This window comes from Pleurodeles waltl, chromosome 5 (assembly GCF_031143425.1).
Source record: "Pleurodeles waltl isolate 20211129_DDA chromosome 5, aPleWal1.hap1.20221129, whole genome shotgun sequence".
NCBI classification, from domain to species: Eukaryota; Metazoa; Chordata; class Amphibia; order Caudata; family Salamandridae; genus Pleurodeles; species Pleurodeles waltl.
Genome location: NC_090444.1, coordinates 419,849,108 through 419,865,676, shown reverse-complemented (window position 1 = coordinate 419,865,676; position 16,569 = coordinate 419,849,108). Strand labels below are relative to the sequence as shown.

Below are 16,569 nucleotides of genomic sequence, written 5' to 3'. Positions count from 1 at the left end.
GGCAGGGAGGGTATCGGACTCTGATTGTGATTCGTCTGACTCTGACCACTTTAGCACCATTTTATCAGTCGTATCACCCATAACCACAGATAAACTTATTTAAATGTTGCCATTTGACTGAGAGGCTAAGGGGAGCGGGAGAGATCAGTAGTTATTTAAAAAGCAAGGAAAGACCTTGTTGTTCTCTCTTCAAATTATTATATTGATATATTTACATTGGTCGGATGGGTGCCTATTTCTAAGTGCACACAGTTCAATTTGCAGTTTGGATGGGTGGGTTTCTACTACCTGTCCTTTGAGTGTGGGAGTTGGGAAATGTTTTTTTTGGTTTGTTAGGGACATAGGGGATTTCCCCCGAGTTGGAAACTCTTAGCTATACCCTTCACATTGCATGACTACATGGTCCCAGGACCACCTTGGCCCCTGCTTAGCGGGGCTGTCCCCAAACGGCCTCCCTGCTTGTAGCTACAGTACGCATGACTGATTATAAGCTAATATCTTGGAATGTCCAGGGCATTTATACCATGACTAAGTGCTACAAGGTGTTTTCTTATTCACTTAGAACGGGTGTCAATATAGAGCTATTAGGAGAAACACATCTGATGGCGAAAGAAGGAGCCACCCTCCAATGACGCTGGAGGGGCTAAGTCTATTATACAACTTACTCTGCCTTTGCTCAGGAAACCCTAATATGGATCAGAGCTAGGGCAACCCCTTCCAACACATGAAATCAATCAGAAATGCCGAGGGCAGATCTGTAGCTAAAGCCGATAGACTAAATGGGAAAGGTATCACTATCATTAACATTTATGGCCCAAACACAGATAATATTGGATTCCTAGAATGGCTCTTATCACAGCGGACTCCTCTTCTAACCCCAAATTTTATACTTGGGGGAGGGGGGACTTTTATTGTATTGCAAACCCTGACCTGGATCACTCCCACCCTCATTGCACGACTCCCCAATACACTGCTCAGTCCGAGCATTCTGGGATTGGCAGGAAAACTGGGACCTCTGAGATTTCTGGGGCTGCAAACACCCCTACACCAGGGATTACTCCTTTTTTCCCCACTTCATGAGCTTCATGTTCACCTTGACACCTTCCTGTGCTCCACTGATATTCATTCCCATATACAAAAGGTAGAGTACCTTCCCCGCACCTTCTCAGGCCACAACCTAGTCCTACTACATCCGAATTGGCACAGGTCATCCTCCCAGAGCCGTACTTGGAGACTAAAGCCCGAATCTTTAGAAGATCCCCTGTTTTGGGAGGCCATTCAGAAAAATGGAACCTAATTTACTGAAAATGAAGAATCAGCCTCCTCTCCACAAGTGGAGTGGGACGCATTTAAAGTGGTTATCCGAGGCCACTGGTTAACCTAACCGATGGTGGTTCGCTCCACCCTACTTTGAGAACTTGGTGCTGTGGAGTCACTCCTCAGGGCTGTGGAGTTGATAGGCCCAGGAAACCCAGATTTGCAACAGAACCTAATGGTGCCAAAGAGCTTCTCTTCCTCGCATCACAGTAGAGGATGAGGAGGGGTTAAGAGCTGTAATTTCCCTACCAGAGATCCTTGAGGCGATTAAGGGCCTGGCACGTAGTAAAGCTCTGGGCTCTGATGGCCTGCCGGTTGAGTTCTATGTTACATATGCTGCAGAATTGACCCAGATACTAGTGGAGCTTTATAACGGGTGAAAGTCGCTGGAAGTTTGCCACCGTCACCAGGGAGGCTCTAGTCATCCCCTTATTAAAACATGATGTAAAGGCATATAGGCCACTCTCAATGTTACATGTCCAGGACAAAATATTAAGCAAAATATTAGTCGCCTGGCTGCTTCCATTTATGAAAAGGTTAATACATCCAAAACAGGCAGTTTTCATCCCAGGACGTAATACTGCCATCAATGTGATACGATTGTTGACACCCCTAGAGGCACCTATGACAGAGAGAGAGCAACCGTATTGGCTGTCGACACTGAGAAGGCATCTGACAGCCTAGAGTGGAACTACCTATACAACGTCATGTCGCACATGGGAATGGGGACTGGCTTTGTGAATTGGATGCACTTGTTCTATACTAATCCCACTGCCCGATTACGCACAGGGCATACCATTTCTGATAACTATCATATTGTTGTAGAATTGGCCTAGTCGCCTACAAACAAAAGTACTGTCATCCCTAAACCAGGAGTCTCGCCTAGGAGTGAGAGTCCAACTACGACAGAGGGGCACATGCCAAGACTGCCCACTCTCACCTCTGCTTTCGTATCGCTGTGGAACCACTTGCAATGCTGGTCCATTCAGGATCCCATTATAGTGGAATCCGGATATAAGGAACAAGGCAGCAGATAGTGTTGTATGCTGACGATCTCCTCCTGTTCCTTAGAAATACAAGGGAGGATCTCATAGATGCCAGAGCACTCCTGGAGACTTTTGGCACCTTTTTGGGACTGAAGGTCAACTGGAAAAAAAACAGACTCTTACCCACTGGAAGGAATGCCGCAAACCTGGATCATCTAGGTGATCTCATTTGGGAACCCCAATGTCTCTCCTACCTGGGAGTAAAAATCTACCACACTCAAGCAGACATTCTGGATGGAAATTTCAGCCTTGTGGTGTGCAACCTGAAATCCCATATTGAATTCTGGAAAACACTGCAGTTGTTTTTTGCAGGGTGCTGCTATCTTCAAGATGGTGGTATTGCCCCACCGTTTTTATACCTATTGGGAATGCTCCCAATTTGTCTTCCCAGATCCTTTTTTGCAGACCTTAACACTATCATAACAGCCTTCATTTGGGCACAGGACCCAAACCAGTAGCCCTTTCTACTTAGTAACGTCCGACTTCCCGGGAGGGCTGGCTGTCCCTGACTTTGAATCATACTATCTGGTGACCCAGCTCCAGTGGGTCACTCAGTGACTGGCTAGCAGACAGACGCCGGAGGATACTGTGGATCTCTTTGTCCCCCCATATAAGGCCTTGATTAAAACACTCCTTAAAGTAAGCCATACGCCAGCAGCGGACTCAAGGGAATACATGACCATCCAGAAGTGTTTGGACCGATGCCTGCGGAAGACAGGCACCAGGGTCCTATACTCTCCGGACTTACCTATAAAAACACTATCATTGCTCCCACATGGGGGGAACTGGGTGGGGATACAGGCTTGGATGGCAGCAGGGGTTACCAAGGTAGGGACCTATTTCTTGCTTCAACTTTGCTCCCATTTGCAGACTTCCGGGAGGAATTTTGATTAGCCCCAGGGCCATTTCTTGTTGCACGGGTTGGTATTGGCCACTGCCCACAGACTGTTATGCCATTAATTGTGTTTGACCAATGCCTTTGTGTTTCACCACTGCGCATATTGTTCAATGTTCATCAGTAGCACATTACATGTTGTATTCAGTTTAGCTGCCTATTGGCTTTAACGTGGCATTAGACATTACATTCTGTATTCAGTTTAGCTGCCTAGTGGCTTTAACATGGCATTAGACATTACATTCTGTATTCAGTTTAGCTGTCTATTGGCTTTAACGTGGAATTAGACATTACATTCTGTATTCAGTTTAGCTGCCTATTGGCGTTATCGTGGGGTTAGACATTGCAGTTGAGACATTGCAGAAGAACTGTGTTTTTCCACATGATAGACCAAGCTGTGTTTTTCGTATTGCGTTCACACCGAACCCTAGCGTGATAAGAGAGCGTATATTTTGTGTTTTCCTCTCTATCCAACCTGGGAACGAGCGAGGTTTGGAGACTTGGCCACTCTCCAACTCTTGTTCTGTTCCCACTCTGAGCCAGCATGCTTTGACTAATGGGCCTGTTAGCAGGCTTTTTATGGTGTCCCTGGGCAGCGGCAAGGGGGAATTTTCCAGGACTTCAGTCAGGAGCGGACGTCAACTGCCTGACCTCCCGTTTCGGTGGAAAATCTCTTTCTCGGTGTTGAACAGGAGTCATCAATTTGCAGGCATGTGAAAGATGACGAGCAGTGATAGGCCCTCCGGTTATGAATTTTGACATTTATTCTTTGCTTTGAAGTTATACTACAATATAATCACATGTATTTGCTGTGCACATTGCAATTGAGAAGTACTTTGATATATTTTGCTTTCATTGCCGTGACTTCTTTTAAACGTGTGCTTCCAACCTACTAATCTCGTCTCTCAGGAACCTTGTGGTGAAGTAATAATAATAAATGTCTTCTTTAAACTAAGAAGTGCATTCCAGAGAAGTTTTGTCAGCTCGGTCATAAGATAAGGAAAGCAAAACACAGACACTGGAGGGCAGGGAACTCTGAGCCTAAGGGGCACCTCTGCTGTCATTATGTGGTGCTATCTGCGGGCACGCACAAAGCTGTCACCTGCCTACACCACTCACTGGTGGCCAATACCCTACGACCCCTGGGGGCACTTTGGGTCTGCTGGGACATGAACCTGGGAACTCCGATTTCAGAGCAAGCTTGGGAGACCATTTTTTAGCATACCTCCTCAGTATCCAGCAATGCAAGATTTAAATGAATCAGCTTTCACATATTGCATAGAGCCTACCCAACTCTAGAGAGAATTTACAGATATCTTGTCCTAGACGTAGGGAGGTGGGCGCTAATTTCATTCACATGATATGGGCATGCACTCACCTGACATCAAATTGGACAGAAGTCACCCGCTTACTATTAACATATGGGACACATTATTCCAGAGGGAAGCACGGCAGGGGATAGGGCAAATGGAAGCGGCCCAGGCTTGGGGAGTAATTGTCCATAACCTGAAGAACCCAGAACCTCAATCACAGGAGGCGTCACATACAGCCTCTCCTAGATAAACTGATGCTCCACTCAAACTGGGAAGCAGCCCAGCGTAAACCCTAATGTGGCCACAAGGACGCCATGATCTGTTTGGTTAACTACACATTCTTCCAAAGATCAACAAGAAGTCTCCATAGTGCCTGGGATCCATATATCAACACCCTTTCCACTCAGTGAGGCTAGTTTACTGGCTCGGGCAGCTGCAGGAAGGAGGCCTTGGGAAAACGATATTGAGAACATGGTATTTTCTGCATAATATGAAATATTTTTGCCAATCTTGATAATTTGAGACATCTTCTTGTATCGTGTTGCACTGCAATATGTGTTTTTGTCAACCAATAATCAATAAAATGTGTTTACAAAAAAATAAATCAAGTAAATGAGTAACAAAGAACGGAAAGAGACTAACTCTGAAGATGTAGACAATGGTCATTAAGACATTAACAGGAGTATATGGTGACGAATCTGGCAACCTGAGCCAAGAAGGTGATGAAGATTTTGCATGTGGTATTAGACCATCAATTGTTGTGTATTTTAGAAAATAAATATTCTCCACTAGTCCTGGTGCTGAAAAAGAACTGTCAGTGTTCCAATTTTACAAAGGTGGCGAGAAGTTCTGGAACACTTTGGCTCCTGTCTTTGTTCATTTATCTTAATTATGCATTTAAGCAAGGCCACAGAATGAGAAGCTAGAGATACAGAGGGAGACACTAAAGTCAGGGGCTCTGTTGTTATCACTTCTCATCATTAAGTCATCAGAAATTATGAAACACATTTTGAAGAATTTGACATGTCCCTAAGGAACTTTAGGAGCAAGCTCAATAAAAACAACAGTGAATCTAGGAAAGTATCATGAGCAGACACTGGTCAAATCATAACTAAGATTGACACTGACCTTGGAACCAGGGCTTAGTTATGGTGACCAACATTTTTGGAGGATTTCTGGAAGCTGTGATAAAATTCTGGATGGCTCAGCCTGTGTCTAAACAGCTGATACACTTTCCTAGGCAACAAGTTAACTGAATTGGAAAGGAACTCATCCTTCAGCACTGGACCAAGCAGTTACACCATTATTACAACTTTATGTAAATAGAAATGTCTACAAGATATGTAGGTATTTTCATTTTAATAAAGGGGTCTTCACGGAGAAAACTTAAATTTTTATGTCTATAGGTCAACTTGCAGACAAGAAACTATTTGTGAATTGGCCCTTAATCTAAAATCTAGTCACTGCTGAAATATTTAGAAAATGTATATTGTTCTCTTTTTCAGGATCCCATCAGACACCTACTTTCTGAATTTCATGCAATCAAGGTGCTGCTTGATTTGTCATGATCATTTGATCATAGAATTAAACAAAACTATGCATTCTGGTTAGAAAATCTAAATCACTATCATGTGACCACTCCAAGTTATTTTAGCATATTTGTCAAATCTTTCTACAACCCATTAAAATAAGATAACGGCTATCAATAAGAAGCTTACCAGAAAAAGGATTTTTCCCAATGATTAAGACATTTGGTAATGGCATCATGATCAGCTGCTGCAAGGTCTCCTAGGAAAAAAAATATATATTATGTTTCAGCAGAACAAACTGCATGAAGCCCTAAGTGGAGCTTTAAGAAACTATCAAGCCACAGTTTCGTAAGTTTAGGCAGTAGGTCTCACCTTTGGGAGTGACTGGCTTTAGCAATGCCTTTTATGGATGCTGTACAGTATCTGGCTTTATCATGATGCTGTGCAGCATCGTTAAAATAAATTCAAAATTGAATGATGCTGATGGTGGATGTGATCGTTTCAAGGGCGCGCACGGAGTGCTGACACATGCATTTTGTGATGATGCATGTGTGCATCAGAGGAATAATGTGAGCGCCATTTGATTTTTCAAGATAGTGGACACCACTTTAATGCAGTAAATGAAAACAGTTTTTGCAAGAAAGGACACATTTTAAAAAGAAGGGGAGGAGTTAGTGGGCTATGGAAGACCGAACAGGGGAGCAGATGGGGCAAGGAGGAGAAAAGTATTGCACGAGGACAACAGCAACATGGGGGCAGGAAAGAAGCACACAATAAGAAGTACACAGAGCACAGCGGGACAGAGGGGAGAAGCACACAAGAGCACTAGAAGCACACTTAAGTGACAGCAAATTGGGACTGTGAAGAAGCACACAAAGGTGAAAACATGGAGTGCAAGGGGGGCGGGTAAGGAGTACAAAAAAGAGAAATATGGAGCACTTGAGTGGAGCACACAGAAGAGAGGAGAGATATGAAAAACACATACATTCTCATGGAGTGCTTAAATAAAAAAGCTTTGGCAAAGCCAACGGTTTTCACATATGCAAGGTATTGACTTTATAAATGTGTTAAGTCATGTTCTGCAGTAGCACAGCTGCTTTGCATCTTGGCTGAAATTAGTTTTAAAAGAGTTATCACGTGACCAGCGCTGGCTGCGTCATTGCCCTTTGCTTTACTTTGCTATGACGGGCAGGTAGAGAAGGAACAGGGTATGGGTTGGGAAACGTAAAAGCATCAGGAGGGAGCGAGGGATAGGTGGATCGATGAAATCTTTTTAATAAAATGTTATGACATGGCCAGCATGAGCCACGCCATAGTGCAACTTTCTTGTTACGTCAGCGGGAGGGGTCAACACAGGCAACAGAAGTAGGGTCGGAGTGGGACAAGCAACAACATTGAGAGGGTAAGGAGAAAAGTCTACCCGCATTAACAAATCAGAATCAGGCACATGCGAAGATGAGGCCAACCAATGGTAAGCAATGGGCAGGCCCTACGTCAATTGCAAGATAACAAAATGTCTCACAAGTGATAGCGAACGTGCCATCTCAGACGAGACCTGAAAAGAAAAACAGTTCCCTAAAAGTGAGTAGTGGAAGGTAAAAAGAGAGATAGTAAAGAGGCTAAGCTCTAGGGCGGGGAAAATACAAGAGAGGCAAGTTGAGAGAAGGAAAAAACATCAAATAAGAAGCAAGCAAATGAGAGTGCTAATAAAGTCAAACAATTATAAGCAACAGGCGGGCTGTTTAAGCCCACAACAGGTCTTTTGTAACCAGACAGCTGTGCTCTCGGTAAGTTCAACCTAAAAATCATTTTAAAATCCTTGTAACTTTCTATTGGGGGCTTCTTAGGTACAGAAAATGGGGTACCCCTATATTATGGAGATTTTCAATACCCACATCAGTCTTTATTTCTAATATTTAGCAAGAAAATATATATATATATATATGAAATATTTCACTTACCCAGTATACATCTGTTTGTGGCATGTAGTGCTGCAGATTCACATGCTTTGTCATAAGTTTGCCATCTAGATTTGAGCTTGGAGTGTTACAAGTTGTTTTTCCTCAAACAAGCTTTTTCAAGTCACGAGGTTGTGTGACTCCTCCTCTCAGTGATAGTGCGCATGGGCATCGAGCCTTTTGTTAGATTGTTTTCCCGCAGGAGGGTGAAGTAAAGATTGAAGAAATGTGTCTGTACATATGTATAGTAAGAAAAGAAGGTGTCCACGCAATGTATATACATATTTACATAAAGAAAGTACTACAACGGATACAGGCTTCCGGGGAGGAGAGAGGGCGCATGTGAATCTGCAGCACTACATGCCACAAACAGATGTTTACTGGGTAAGTAACATTTTCCGTTCAATGGCATGGGTAGCTGCAGATACACATGCTTTGCATAGACTGTAAAGCAGACCCCTCCCAAAAAATAGCGGTGGCTAGCCTGTAGGAGTTGAAGTTGTTTGAAATAGTGTTCTTAATACAGCCTGGCCTACAGTAGCCTGTTGCTATGAGAAAACATCAACACAATAGTGTTTTGTAAATGTATGAGGAGTTGACCATGTGGTGGCTTTACATATATCAGCCATTGGTATGTTTCCTAAAAATGCTATTGATGCACCTTTCTTTCTTGTAGAATGTGCTTTGGGAGTGAGTTTTCTGTTTGCTTTGATGTAGCATGTTTGGATGCATCTAACAATCGATCTTGCTAAGCCTTGTTTAGATATAGGATTACCTTTATGTGGATGTTGAAAGGCAACAAAAAGTTTTGTTTTTTTCCTAAAATCTTTAGTTCTGTCAATGTAGCACATAAGAGCTCTTTTGAGATCTAAGGTATGAAGAGCTCTTTCAACCACAGAGTCTGGCTGTGGAAAGAAGACTGGAAAGTCCACTGTTTGGTTGATGTGAAAAGGAGATACTACTTTCTGTAGAAATTTGGGATTTGTCTTAAGTACAACTTTATGTTTGTGTACTTGAAAGAAAGGTTCTTCAAGAGTGAACGCCTGTATTTCACTAACACTTCGTAAATAAGTAATAGCTACAAGGAAGGCAACTTTCCATGTTAAAAATGTAATTTGACAAGAGTGCATGGGTTCAAAAGGTGGGCCCATAAGTCTGGTAAGTACTGTATTTAAATTCCAGGAAGGAACAGGTGGTGTTCTCGGTGGAATATTGCATTTTAATCCTTCCACAAAGGCATTAATAACAGGAACTCTGAATAGAGAAGTGTAATGAATAGTTTGTAAATAAGCAGATATTGCAGTAAGGTGGATTTTGATGGACGAGAAAGCTAAATTTGATTTCTGCAAATGAAATAAATAGCATAGAATATCTTGTATAAATGCTGTAAGTGGCCCGGTGTTTTTAGATTGACAGTAGTAGACAAATCTTTTCCACTTGTTTGCATAACATTGTCTAGTAGTAGGTTTCCGTGCTTGTTTAATTACTTCCATACATTCTGATGGAAGCTTTAGGTAACCAAATTCTACGACTCCAGGAGCCAAATTGCCAGGTTGAGAGCATTGGGTTTGGGTGCCTTATTTGACCTTTGTTCTGTGTTAACAAGTCTGGCCGGTTTGGGAGTTTGGAATAAGGGACTACAGACAGATCTAGGAGCGTTGTGTACCAATGCTGATGTGCCCATGTTGGGGCTATGAGTATCATTGTGAGTGATGTTTGATGTAGTTTGCTGACCAGAAAGGGAAGGAGTGGGAGAGGGGAAAAAGCATAAACACATATAGCTGACCAATTGATCCACAGGGCATTGCCCTTGGATAGGGGATGTGGGTGTCTGGATGCGCAGTTTTGGCATTTTGCATTTTCGTTTGTTGCAAATAGCTCTATTTATGGTGTCCCCCACTTTTGATAGTACTTTTGAAGTACTTGGGGGCGAATCTCCCTTTCGTGAGTTTGTTGGTGATTCCTGCTTAGGAGATCTACCAGCTGATTGTCTATCTCTGGAATGTATTGTGCTAACAGATTAATGTGATTGTGAATTGCCCATTTCCATATTCTTTGGGCTAGTAGGGACAGTTGAGATGAATGTGTCCCATCCTGTTTGTTGAGGGAATACACGGTTGTGATGTTGTCTGTTTTTATTAGAACAGTCTTCTTTTTGAGAAGAGGTTGAAACGCTTTCAGGGCAAGAAATACAGCTAATAATTCTAGGTGGTTTATGTGAAACTGTTTCTGTTTGGCATCCCATTCTCCTTGAATCGAATGATTGTTGAGATGAGCTCCCCAACCTATCATGGATGCATCTGCTGTGATTACGGTCTGAGGCACAGGGTCTTAAAAATGACCGACCCTTCATTTGATTGCTGAGATTCCACCATTGAAGGGGCATATGTGTTTACCGGTCCATCAACACTAGATCTTGAAGTTGACCATGTGCCTGAGACCATTGTTGTGAGAGGCACTGCTGTAAGAGCCTCATGTTTAGTCTTGCATGCAGAACTATAGCTATTCAAGATGCCATCATCATATGGTATGAGATTTTGGAAAGCTTGTATACTTTGTGTATTTGGATATGCTAGGGCTTTCTGAGTATTTAGAATAGCACCTAGGTAAGGTTGTACTTGTGCTGGTTGAAGGTGTGATTTTAGGTAATTTAGAGTGAACTCTAGTGTATGTAGGGTTTGTATCACATATTGAGTGTGTTCTTGGCATTGTGTAAAATTGCTTGCTTTTATTAGCCAATCATGAATGTGTTGTCTTCTTATGTAAGCCGCTACTACTGCTAGACATTTTGTGAACACTCTTGGAGCTGTTGTTACACCGAATGGCAAAACTTTGAATTGGTAATATTTTACTGCTATGGCGAACCTGAGGTATTTTCTGTGAGCTGGATGGATGGGTATGTGGAAATACGCATCTTTGAGGTCTAAAGCAGTCATGTAATCCTGTTGTAGTAGTGAAATGACATCCTGCAGAGTTACCATGTGAAAATGTTCTGACAGGATGTATAGATTAAGAGGCCTGAGGTCCAAGATGGGCCTGAAGGTGAAATCTTTTTGGGGAATGAGGAAGCATAATGAATATACTCCTGTTCCCTGTTGAGAATGTGGAACCAATTCTATTGTTTGTTTTAATAGAACTACAACTTTAACACTACTGGTTGATTAATGTGAAAATCCGAAGGAACTTTGGGTATGGACTTTGGATTTGTTTGCAGGACTACCTTGTTCTATTTAAACTGCAAAAAAGAGTCTTGAATAGAAAATGCTTGGATTTGGCTAACCCTTCAATCTGAGGTCAGGGCAAGAAGAAGAGCAACTTTCCATGACACGAACTTTAAGTCCACCTTGTGTATAGGCTCGAATGGATCTTTCATTAACTGGGACAAAACTATTTTAAGCTGCCAAGACGGTGGTGGTGGTCTGACTGGTGGGAAAGAACAAAAAAGTCCTTTAAGAAACTGTTTGATAACCCTAGTCAACCGCAAAGATGGCGAGTTCTCCTTCAACCTATAATGGGAAATTGCAGCCAAGTGGACTCTAATTGGAGCATTCGCCAAACCTTATTTAGCTAAGTGGAGAAGATAAGGTAATATCTGCGCTGGCAATGAAGAGAATGGGTGCACCTGAACTTGTTTGCACCATATGCAAAACCTTTTCCATTTAAGGCGATAAGATCTGTTGGTACTGTCCGCTGCAGCCTTGGCGAGAATGGCTCTACAGTCCGAGGAAATGTTTAAGTGTGCAAATTCATGGTGTTCAGGCGTCAGGCTGTCAAATGAAGCGACGCTGGATCTGGGTGCAGAACTTGACCGCTGATCATTGTTAGCAGTCATGGTGTTAATGATAGAGGGATGCTGTGGCTTTCTGAAAGGAGAAGCAGGTCATTATACCAATGCTGCCGAGACCATGCCGGGGAAATCAGAAGAATTTTAGCAGCGTTCGTTCTTGATCTTTGCTAGAACTCTTGGCATGAGGGGTTTGGGAGTAAAAGCGTAAGCATAATTTCCTGACCATGCCATAGAAAACGCATTCCCCTGAGAGCCCGGATGCGGATCCCGACTTGCAAAGAATTGGCATTTTGCATTTTGGGGAGTGGCAAAAATGTCCAGGTTTGGATCTACCACCCTCTGATCCAGTTCCCATTTTGGTTGGATGTTGTCAACCTGCTGAGAGAGTCACCTATGACATTCTGAGTGCCTGGTACGTGCTCTGCCCGAAGATGCACTCCTTGTAGGATAGACCAGTTCCAAATACGTTGAGATTCTCGTGATAAGAGCAGAGATCTGGTCCCCCCCCACTTCTTGCTGATACCGTGCATAGTTGTAGTGTTGTCCATATGGATCAGCATCAATGAGTTCCTTATCTTTGGAAGGAAAGCTCGAAGTGCTAGGCTAACTGCTTTCAATTCTAAATAACTGATATGGAAATATCTCTGATGTGGCTTCCATCTGCCCCTGACTCGTAAGTCTTGGAAGAAGGCTCCCCAACCTTCCAGAGACGCGTCAGTAGTGATCACCCGCAGGGCTGTTTGAAAAAGAAAAGAGAGACCAACTGACAGGTGAGATTCCTGGGTCCACCAAGACAGAGATGTTATCATGGATTTTGTTACTTTGATTGTATCATCGAAAGACCGCTTGTGCTGAGTCCACTGATTGTCCAGTTGCTCTTGAAGGGGTCACATTTTGAGAGGACAGAAAGGCACCAGTGGGATGGAGGATGACATCATTCCTACTTGGGACTTGAAGAGGCAAACTGAAACAGACTTTCTTTTTTTTAACCAGTCTGGCCAAGGAAATTAGTTGTTTCTGTCTCTCCCTTGTAGGAGTTGCCTTATTGTTGGATGCGTCCAGAACTACCCCAGAAATGTTATTCTTTTCAAGGGCTAAAAAGCTGATTTGCTGCGGTGGATAGTTAGGCCTAATTTTCCACAGCTCCACACAGGCCTCTGTCATTCTCTGCGCCTGCGACCTGGACTTGGCTTTGATGAGCCAGTCATTCAGATACGGAAACACTTGATGTTTGTGTCCACTGAGGAAAGCTGCAACTGGAGGTAGGCATTTAGTCAACATTCTGGGGGCCAATTTCAGACCGAAAGGAAGAATTTTGACCTGGAAATGATCTCCGGCTACTGTGAATCTGTGATTTTTCCTGTGGGATGGATGTATAGGAATGTGGAATTATGGGTCCTGGAGATTGAGAGTGGACATATAACCTCCAGGATTGACAAGGGAAAGAATATTGTTTAAAGTAATCATATGGAATTACTGTTTTTTGAGGTAAGTATTCAGGTCTCTGAGATCCAAGATTGGACGCCATTCCTTCCCTCTTCTTCTGAACCAAGAAGAAATGTGAAAAACCCCTTCCTTTTGTCCTGATCTAGAACTCTTTCTATAGCCCCTTTCCAGACAATCGTCTTGACTTCTCTCTTGAGAAGATTTAGGTGTTTTAAATTGCACGGAGGAGGAGTTCTTGCTGGTGGGATTTGCAGGAATAATATGGCCAAATTGGATAAGGTTTAACACCCATTGGTGTGAAGTAATTTCTTGCCAATTGTGAAAATATTGGGAAATCCTTCCTGCTATTTTTGCATCTGAGGGAAGACATGTAGCCAGAGTTAGTGGGAATTCACTGCCTGCGCCTTGTATCCTTTGCTTGCCTCCCTGCTCTTGCCCTTTTCACAGTCCTAGTATATGTGGCCTGTGGAGGCTGCCTCTGTTGGTATTGAGGATAAAAGGATGGTTAAGCCAAGGAGAAAGAAGGATATCTATAGTGGTGGAATCCACGTCTGTAGGATGGATATCCCCACCCTCTGGCACCCAGAAAGGGCTGGTTTCTAAATTTTAGGGTTCCAAGGAGCTGGCTGTGTCCGCATCCGTTTTTATAGCCTGTAGGGCCTCATCAATATATTTTCCGAAAAGGGCTTCTCCACCAAAAGGTAAGTCGAAAATTTAGTTTGGAACTTTAGTCAGGTCTAAAAGAAGTCGCACGTAACCAACCCTGCCTTCTTAAAACAGCAGCAACTGCCATCTGCAGAAACGCTGTGGTAGCAATGTCCATCACACAGTCGATAACGTCAGTGGAAGACCTTTCCTCTTCTTCCAAAATTTTACTTGCTTCTGTCTTTGACTCTTCCGGGAGTTGGTCCAGGTAGGGAGCAATGTCTGCCCATAGCTGCCTTTCGTATCTGCCAATTATCGCTACGCTCTTACCATAAGAGAAGACATCAAGGAGAAGCGTTTTCCTATATTATCAAATCTCCTCTCCTCCTTGTCAGGCGGAACAGGAATTGGTGCAGGATTCCTAGATCTGCGCTGTGCTGCCTGAGTAATAACTGAGTTCGGTTTGGGGTGTCCGGTTAGGCAGGCTGGGGAATCGTCTGGTGCCCTATACTTCTTATCCAGGCGAGGCAAGACTGTAGTAACAGTAGCAGGATTACCTTGAGCCCTTCATCCCATATATAGTCCACTATGGGCATTGATTTCACACTTTTTTGGTAGGGTTCCTTAAAATCATAAAGAAAGCAGTCCATCTGCTTTGTTAGCATATGTAGTACAAAACTCTTTGTGGCCACTCTAATAAACTGTGAAATCTCCCGATGTCACTTAGAGGGGAGTCTACTGGGACAGGGGAAGGCGAAGAGGGAGTAGATATTCAATAATCATCCCACTCCACCACTGTGTCTGGCAACTCCCCCTCTTCTCTGTCATCATCGGATGTTCACAGATCTTGTGCTGGAACTGATATAGGTGTATGCAGAGGTACTTCTGATGGCAGAACTCGCTACCTCACAGGTGCGGAAGGAGATGGTGTTGATGAAGGTAGAGATGCCTGCTGTGCCTCAGTCTTGACTGGTGGAAATCTCTTTCTGCAGTCCTCTGGCATTAATTGCAAGTCTGAGATAAGGGATCAAGGCATAGGAAACATTTACTCGTTGTAGGAATACTGTTCCCTAGGTAAGTAGTAGGATTGAGGATCATACTGATTATTATCATCCAAGTCCTGCCACTTTACATGCAACTCTGAAGGGCTGTGCGCAGCTCCAAATGGCCCTTCTTCTTCAGAGTCGTCCTCTTCCAAAAGGTGCTTAGGGACTAGTGGTGTACCTTACTTGGAGATGTGTGTGATGGTGACAGTAATTTAGATTTTTTATGTTTTTTTTTTTTTTCCGTCGTTGACGGTACCGTTGACAATGTCGTCGGTGGTGTCAGCTGTAACAACGGTATGATCCTCATCGACGAGGTGGTCGGCAGCGATAGAGATGTAGCCTTCGCCGACCGTTTCGTTGTCACTTTCGTTAACGGAGGACAGGAGATGGATATTTCCAGCGTTGACAATGTGACAGAAAGGGCCGTCAACGATGGCGTCATCGTCGTGTGCACATTGGAAGTACTGCATGCCGTGTAAATTGTCATTGTTGTAGAGGTATTTGATGATGTTCTACACACTTTTCTCGACACTGCCGTCGACTACGTCATCGTCGAAAATGTTGTTGTAAAAAATGTCATTGTCGTTGTAGTTTTGCCTCGTGGTTTCTTGAACTGCCCGAACTGTAGAAGGTGGTGTAGGAGGCTCAGAAGAAGCTTTTTTATGATGTTCTGACAATACAAAACACTCTTTTCTCTCTCTCTGGGAGGATGCAGATCTCCTGTGAGGAGAACTTAGAAGGACTGTGAGCTTTATAAGACCCTGGTTTAGCCTTTTTTAAAGATTTCTTAGGCTGATCCTCAGAACGATGAGCTTGAGGTGATCTGTCCCTTTTATGAGTTTTCCTTGAGGATATAGATGACGCCTCACTATCAGAAACAGGGTTTGACCTCGATTTTAACTTCTGGAGCCAAATGGGCAGCCTGCCCTCCCTGTTCTTAAGGGTTTTGTTATCAAATGTCCTGCATACCTTACAATCCTTTGCAGAATGGTCTGGATAAAGGCAATATTTGCAGTCCCTGTGTGGATCCTCAAAATGAAACCTCTTCTTAACACAGGTCTTGCAGGCTCTGAAGAGACTTTCCTTCTCTTTGTCAGGCATGGTGATTGCCTGAGAAAATAGATTTCCTCTACACCAGAAAAGAGGTTTTAAATCTTTCAACTGGTAGAAGCAATATTCTGAGGAAAAAGATACTAGAAAATACTTTTTGAAAGGTGTGACTGAGTAGATCTCAGTGGAGACTCCCTAGCACGACATGCAGTAGAAAATATGAAGGAATGGAGCTTCTCACAGGAGTGTTCTACATGAAGGGCAGCCTGATTGGCTGAAACCTAAGTTTGGTCTCTTGTCTCAAATCGACATGGATAGATTACTAAAGTGGGAGGCCTTAGTCCTTCATACACTATAGTTATCATTACATTGCTATTATAATGTACCAGAGACTCCCATCACAACGACGGGAATGATTCAAGCATGTGAATCTATGAAAGTTCAAATACTGGAGTAAGCTATTTACGCCACTGCAACCCAGGTATGCAACCATTAAATTAAATGACTGACAATCACCTATGTCACAGAAATTGTTTA

General features: G+C 43.2%; 1 protein-coding gene across 2 annotated transcripts in view; it reads right to left on the bottom strand.

Moving 5' to 3' along the window:
• CCDC88A (coiled-coil domain containing 88A) overlaps window positions 1-16,569 on the bottom strand; it is a 1,055,351-nt gene that overhangs the window by 878,651 nt on the left and 160,131 nt on the right. For both annotated transcript variants that reach the window (XM_069234179.1, XM_069234180.1), the window contains exon 4: window positions 6,290-6,359. In XM_069234179.1, coding sequence (XP_069090280.1) covers window positions 6,290-6,359 — 70 coding nt within the window. The remainder of the gene's footprint in view (window positions 1-6,289; window positions 6,360-16,569) is intronic.